Source organism: Xenopus laevis, chromosome 5S (assembly GCF_017654675.1).
Source record: "Xenopus laevis strain J_2021 chromosome 5S, Xenopus_laevis_v10.1, whole genome shotgun sequence".
Lineage (NCBI taxonomy): Eukaryota > Metazoa > Chordata > Amphibia > Anura > Pipidae > Xenopus > Xenopus laevis.
In genome coordinates, this window is record NC_054380.1 from 92456415 (window position 1) to 92464284 (window position 7870).

General features: G+C 42.2%; 1 protein-coding gene across 1 annotated transcript; it reads left to right on the plus strand.

Annotated features, from left to right (window-relative positions):
* The first annotated feature begins 4961 nt into the window (after positions 1–4961).
* LOC108718073 (protein NCBP2AS2-like) lies at positions 4962–6000 on the plus strand. The gene is made up of 2 exons (XM_041564804.1): positions 4962–5093; positions 5179–6000. Exon 2 carries the CDS (start codon positions 5280–5282, stop codon positions 5604–5606), a length of 327 nt encoding a protein of 108 aa, XP_041420738.1. The 5' UTR covers positions 4962–5093; positions 5179–5279; the 3' UTR covers positions 5607–6000.
* The last annotated feature ends 1870 nt before the right edge of the window (positions 6001–7870 follow it).

Below are 7870 nucleotides of genomic sequence, written 5' to 3' on the forward strand. Positions count from 1 at the left end.
TATGGAATTCCTAAAGAAAATGTATATCATGAAGCTGCCATATCTTTATATGGAAGGGGCAGATAACCTTTGCCACTCCATCTGTGTGAAAACGACACGTCCTGGCATCTCTTAACCAGCTCATTTGGTGAGTTCACATTGGAAGTCTCGTTTCTGACATCAGAGCGGGGACAAGTAGTATTGCAGTTTGGCTCCTGCACACTCTCAAACCCACCCTCCCACAGTTGCCGCTATCCACCAGTAACCCAAAGATTTCACTCACTCCAACATTCCCCAGTCTTTGGTGCTGAGGCTAGCAACCTCTCTCCTGTCCCTGCTCTCAGCTGTTATTTCCTCACTTGTCTGCTGACAAATTGGAAGATAACTGAGCCCTAGGCAGGTTCCTTCTCTATATCTGGCCTATCTGCCATAGAGAGAGCGCTGTTGTCTCTTACCTTCAGTCAGACTCCACTTAAGGCATACATTTTGTGTAGGGATGCACTGAATCCAGTTGTGTAACTATACTACAGACAGTGTAAGCTGACAATTATGTTTTTGCAGAGTCGCAGGAGAACTAAAGCTTAACCAAAGAATAGCTAGAAATGTTGTACATAATGTTTTGGGCTTTTGAAACAGCCCAAGGCAACCACAGCCCTTTAGCAGTAAAGATCTGTGTCTCCAAAGATGCCCCAGTAGCTCCCCATCTTCTTTTCTGTTTATTCACTGCACATGCTCTGTGCTGCTGTCACTTACTGAGCTTAGGGACCCACTCACAATATACAGTACACATAGAATAGAAATGTCACAATAAATGGCTGATTAGTAATAATACAGGTAACAACTACGTCAGCTTAGAAACCAGTGAAGTTATCATCAGAATTTAATAATCAGCCCTGTAGCATAATCTTATATTACAGGCAAACCTCATTTTCTGCTTGTAAATTTGTGACGACCCCTAAATTTAGCTTCTCAACAGCTGCTCAGAGCCCACTGAGCATGTGAGTGTCGCCGACCCTTTCCAAGTCTTGGATCATTGCTGCTATTGAGAAGCTGAAACTTAAGGCTGGTGCAATAAGTTCAGTATGTGAAATATGGCATTTTTAGCCACATTCATTATTAGGGTTTAATTCTTCTTTAAAGGATAACTATCATGAAAATGAACATATAATTCAAGCTTCATTATACTGAAATAAGAAACACTCTTAGGGGCCGATTAACCCTCGATATTCAACTGGGAATTAAAATCCTTTGACTTCGAATATCAAAGTCGAAGGATTTAGCGCAAATAGTATAATTGAACGATCAAAGGATTATTCCTTCAATCGAACGATTAAATCCTTCGATTCGTTCGATTCTAAGGATTTTAATCCAACGATCTAAGGAATATCCTTCGATCAAAAAAACTTAAGAAAGCCTATGGGGACCTTCCCCATAGGCTAACATTGAGTTCGGTAGTTTTTAGATGGCGAACTAGGGGGTCGAAGTTTTTTTTAAAGAGACAGTACTTCGATTATCGAATGATCGAATAGTCGAACGATTTTTAGTTCGGATCCTTCGTGTCGTAGTCGAAGTAGCCCATTCGATGGTCGAAGTAGCCCAAAAAACACTTCGAAATTCGAAGTTTTTTTACTTCGAATCCTTCACTCGAAGTTAGTGAATCGGCCCCTAAATGTCAAACCAATTACAAATTCTGTACCGTTTCTGAAATAATCAAGTTTATCTTCATTATCCTTCACATTGGGTTAACTCTTCTTTTGGTATTCAGGTGACTCTTTTGTGGAAGTATTCACTATTGGGTCAAATCCAAAAATAATGGTTTTATTCTTATTTGAGCTTACAGTCTGGCTCCTTTACCCTAGCACACAAGCAAATGTTCCATAGACTGAAAGTGTGTAAAATAGAACTATTATGACATTATAGGCACTGTGCACATTGTACTGCTGAAAAGCAGGAATTACTGATTACTGTGTGTCTCTGTGCAGTGTTTTTGTTAGAGAGCAAAACCAAATCATACAATGATATGCCATTAATGAGCTCTTCCTAATGTCAATACTGGCAGGCAAGTTCTCTTGACAAATGTTCAGATAAATGAACCACCCTATTTATAAGTCCAAGTTAGGCAAGTGTTTCTTACAGATTGTATCACTAGAGCAACATCATTCTATATTTTGAGATAACGGCACCAAAAATATGGCCCCAAAGAGAAACAACCGTTAAACTAGGGCCACATATTAAAGGTAAAAGAAAAGGCAAGTGCTAAAAATATTTGCAGTACTGAGAACCCAGTGAGGATTTCTGTATGCATGGATGGAATTATTTGCGCCACGGTCATGAGAGTGCTGCTACAGAGTGTTGACTGGCCATGTCCCTTCCCTAGATGCATAGAGGGAGAGTACTTACTCACTGGTTATTTATAGGAGTAGTCTGGAATAGGCCTCTATCAATACTATTTCAATTTGAAAGTTTAAAGGCAGGAAAGGCTCACTGGCCACATTTACAGTAAAGAGGTCCCGTTCTGATCTGTAAAATTAATCTTACCACCCCACCCACATATGTTTAAATAAAAAAAAAAGGCACAAAATGTGCCTAGGTGCTGTAACTCATAACAACCATTTTATAAGGGATGCACCGAATCCACTATTTTGGATTCCGAATCCTGCTGAATAAGGCAGAATCCCAAACCGAATCCTGGATTTGTGCATCCCTAATTTCTATTGAATGCTACTTATTTATTTGTGGCTATACACTATTAGACACGCTCTGTCTTTTTATATTATAACCCATATAAATTCTTGGGATATTTGTTTTTTTATTTAGCACTGTACAAATAAAAAAACCTAAAAGGGCCACATAGAGTCCCCTAAAGCAACATAGTAGGTGTGGACATACACATCCTATGTTACATACACAAGTGTGTAACTCCGAATAATTTTGTATAATGAATGAATGATCAAGCATTATGGTTCTGACTTGAGGGAAAAGCAGACCATGTTTTAGGCCATAATTATGCAGCAATATTAAACATCCTAAGGGTGGTGGCACACGTAGCGTTTCCGGGAGATTAGTCGTCCAATAACAAATCTCTTCTTCCGGCGACTAATCTCCCCGAAATTCCTACCCGCCAGCTAGAATGTGAATCGCTGGCGGGCTGGCACATGGATCGCTTCAGTTTCCGTAGTCGCCCAAAGGTGCTTCACGAGGAAACTTCGGAAAACCGAACCTCTGAGTGCCATCCTGCTGGCGATTTACATTCTAGTCGGCGGGAAGGCATTTCGGGCGGAGATCAGTCGCTCAAAGAAGAGATTTGACGCTGGGTGACTAATCTCCCCCGAACGCTGTGTGCCACCACCCTAAAGGGTTCACACATTTCCAAGCACCACTGAACATTTTCCATTAAGTTTGACAGTTCAAATCATCACAAATGGGTTAATGGTTTTGCTGTATGCCGAGCAAGTACTGGCATTTTTATTCCCTAATGAAAATATAGAGAAATTACATTTTCTTCAGGTCCCCAGGCAGCACACAAAAGAGATATGGTCCCTCCTCCTAGGACACAAAACAAGAATAAAACACCCTCCCCTCCTGCTGTCCCCTGTGTTTTAGTTTCCTGTCATCCAAGGCAGGTAAGTATGCAGGGGTCCAGCAGGATTCCTGGGGGTTTCACCTGTAGTGGTAAGTAATTACTGTCCCTTTTTACTGTCCGCCCCTAGCTGTGGGTCTGCGGAGGGGACGGGGTTCCCCTAATTTTAAGCAGTTGTACCCACCAGCCTCCTCCAAGCACCGGCCATTAAAGGGGTGGTTCACCTTTAAAGGGATACTATCATGGGGAAAAAATGTTTTCAAAATGAATCAGTTAATAGTGCTGCTCCAGCAGAATTCTGCACTGAAATCCATTTCTCAAAAGAGAAAACAGATTTTATTATATTCAATGTTGAAATCTGACATGGTGCTAGACATATTGTCAATTTCCCAGCTGCCCCAAGTCATGTGACTTGTGCTCTGATAAACTTCAATCACTCTTTACTGCTGTACTGCAAGTTGGAGTGATATCACCCCCTTCCCTTTCCCCCCAGCAGCCAAACAAAAGAACAATGGGAAGGTAACCAGATAACAGCTCCCTAACACAAGATAACAGCTGCCTGGTAGATCTAAGAACAACACTCAATAGTAAAAACCCATGTCCCACTGAGACACATTCAGTTACATTGAGAAGGAAAAACAGCAGCCTGCCAGAAAGCATTTCTCTCCTAAAGTGCAGGCACAAGTCACATGACTGGGGCAGCTGGGAAATTGACAAAATGTCTAGCCCCATGTCAGATTTCAAAATTGAATATAAAAAAAATCTGTTTGCTCTTTTGAGAATTGATTTCATTGCAGAATTCTGCTGGAGTAGCACTATTAACTGATGCGTTTTGAAAAAAAACATGTTTTTAATACTGATTCTTCTATTCAGGCCTCTCCTATTAGGGTTGCTACATTTACTAAAAAATATTACCGGCCAGTGGGGGGCGGGCACCAAAAGGTGGCGGTCTGTGATGGAAAAGGGGCGGGGCTACATGGCATGCCGCAAAAGGGGTGGAGCAACATCGCAGAGACGTCCACAGTGCTGGAAAAAAGTTAAGTTCTTTGCAAATTGGGGGCAGGCCAGGGGCTTTTTTTAAAGGGTATTACAAATTACTGGCAACTGCACATCCGGTAAATTTGTAATACCGGCCCCGGCCTTGGCAGGTGTTTTACCGGCCGGGTGGCAACTCTATCTCCTATTCATATTTCAGTCTCTTATTCAAATCAATGCAAGGTTTCTAGGGTAATTTCGACCCTAGTTACCAGATTGCTTAAGATGCAAATTGAAGAGCAGCTGAATAAAAAGCTAAATAACTCAAAAAACACAAATAATAAAAAAAAGGAAAACAAATTGCAAATGGTATCAGAATGTCGTTTTCTACATCATACTAAAAGTTATATCAAAGATGAACAACAATCCCTTTAAGCGACACGATGGCCAATCACAGGAGGGCAGAGCAATATTGTATCCGGGGAGAACCGGAAACACTTAGAAAGGTCAGACGAGTGACAGTGTGAATGGTGTTGAACGCCGCGTAACTAGTGTAGAGGTCAGTGAGTATTGAGTATGTATAATCGCTGGGAGATCAGAGACAGAAATAACAAGTACATAACGTTCTGTACACTTTTCTCTAGGTGGCGCCGACTAGAGACCAGCGTGTTTTGTCCTAAAATGCTTTCCGTACAGGAGTGAATGAAGTGATCGTTTTGTGAGGGCGCAACGCTAAAGTAACACGATGGTTCTGCGGAGACTTCTCTTCACTCTGCTCAACAACCCGCGGCTGATCGAAAAACTGTCCGAGTCCCGGCCCATACGCAGAGCCGCGCAGATCACCGCCTTCGCCGTCATCAAGGCTCAACTGAGAGGCAAAGACGCGGCCCAGCGACTCCTACGCTCCGACACTGTGCGACAGATGCGCCAGGAGGCGAGCAGGCCCGGCACAAGCAGGGACGTGTGGGAGTTGGGCCGCAAGCTGGAGAAGATTAAGGACACATTCTTCAGGGAGTTACGGACAGGGATGCAGGATGCCAAGAAACAGATCAAAAGAGGAGACGGAAAATGACGAGTATGGGCTGCGTATCGTGTGGCTTGTCCTGCTGCTCAACTACAACTCTCACTGCACCAGGCGGCCTTTACTTATGGAGGCAACGGGTTAACTTGACCTACATTCTCACTAGGACAAGTCCAGACCCTCTTACCTCACACACACAGTGACCCCATTCACTAGCGCTAGTCTATTGCCACCTGCCTAGTTACCCATAGCAACAAACAGGTGCAGATTTGCCCAGGGATGAGAAATGAGCCAGAATTATGTTTTTCTTTTTATTATTCACGTGGGAGAAATATACCTTTAATATGACCTGTCTGGGCTGCTGATGCCAAATAATGTTCAAGTATAACTGGCGGGTGCCTTTTAGAGACTATAGCAAAATAAACAAATACATTTGTGGTTAAAAGCAATGATTTTGCACTTTTTCATTGTCTCCCCCCAGCAAGTAGGATATTTCACACTGTATATGTGAATGGGCTTTGTGTGTTCTACATGGAACCTGCTAAGCACTGAGGTCCCAGTCTGCAATGGAAAATGGCCAGTAATAGGCAAATCAATTTTTGCAGGGGTTGCCATATTTTGGCCCCCAAAATCAGTCCAGTTATAGTACAATCTCCCTCTCCCTTCCATTTGCATATGTATTACTATTGTGCTTTCTCCAGCCAGCAAACAAGTCTTTTACTCCTTTTAAAGGAGAACTAAACCCCCTCCAATAAGAAAAGCCCCATCTTCTACCCTAGAGAGTCCCCCTCCCTGCTTCCTACCCACATAGTGCATTATTCCAGAAAGGGTCCCTGGACTGCTCACTTATTTATACAGAGTAGCGCATCGGAGCTCGTGGGCGCCATCTTCTTTCTTCCCTTCAATTCATGGAAGTTCTCGGGGCATGTGCAGTTGGTACAAATACCGGACTGCTCCAACTGCGCATGCTCCAAATACGGTGTTCCCTTACAGAAGGAGACTGAAGACCCAGAAGATGGCGCCCATGGGGGGGATGATTATAATGTTTTTTAATTGATCATCCTATCAAGCAGGAAGGAGACTTAACCCCATAGGTGCTGCAGTATAACAGGAGACAACTATATCTTTTGTAATTACTCCCCGCAGATTGTAATAAATAGACATAAGGCCTCATTTACTAAGTCCCACACAGTGTGCCAAGTGCAAAAAAAAGCCAAAATTCGCAATTTGCAACTTCCTTCATTAATACAGCTCTGACTGTGTACCCCCCCCCACCCCCCAATTATATGCATGTCATACAAAGGTGTACGGTACAGAGCAGTGGCAATTCAGCACCTGGTGCCATTCTGATTCAGCTCTTAAAGTTATCAGTATCGGCCTTTTGCTGCCCCTGGTAAATTGCACCTGAATGTCAGGAGCTGCCCTAGGAAGGAGGCAATTCTGGTGTTGTTTTTTCTTAAAGGGGTGCTTCACCTTAAAACAACTACTTTTTCCAATGACTTTCTATTTTCTATGCATGACGCTTTTTATAATATTGAAGTGTAAAAGTGTATTTTTTCACCTTCTGAAGTAGATCTGGGGGGTCACCGACCCTGTAAACTGTTCTAAATTGATACATTTAGTTGATACATTTCTTATCTTTGTCCCTGCTGAGCAGAATCTCTGGGTTTCAATAAAGGCAGCTGTTAGAATTGATACAATAGTTGCTAATACTCCAGAGATACTGCTGAGAAATGTATCAACTAAATGTTGCAAAATTGTAACAGTTTAGAGTCTGCACCTGAATTACTGAGCTGCCAGACTCAAACACCAGAAACAGACATTTGACTTTTTTTTACTGAAAAACAGTAAAAAAAAAAAAAAATAATCGAAAGTAATGGAGAAAAGTCTTTATTTTTGGGGAACAATCTTAAAACAACTGAATTGAAAAAAGTGTTTTGAAGGTGAACGAAACCCTAAAAATGAATATGGCTAGAAATACCATATTTTATATAATACGCTTATGGAACCAGCCTACAGGTTCACAGCCTACAGGTTCAGCATGTCTATAGTAGTAATGATCTTGGCCTTCAAATGTGTCACAGGAGTTTCCCATCTTGGATATAGTGTCTGTGAAACCCAGTAAAGAGAAGTGTGAGGGAGTTTGGTCAGAGTGGTTCTAAGAAAATAGTGAGATAAGAAACTCAATTGTCCCTGTTGAAGTTCATTCGCTACAAGAATTATTTCAAGTTTGAAAAACAATTCTATATACAGCGCACAGGGACGGCGATGGGATCTAAAGTAGCCCCTGCTTACGCTAATGCTTCCATGTATCC

Bases quoted from the DNA above. Each gene is read 5' to 3' on its own strand.
- LOC108718073 (XM_041564804.1), top strand. From the start codon at position 5,280: ATGGTTCTGCGGAGACTTCTCTTCACTCTGCTCAACAACCCGCGGCTG.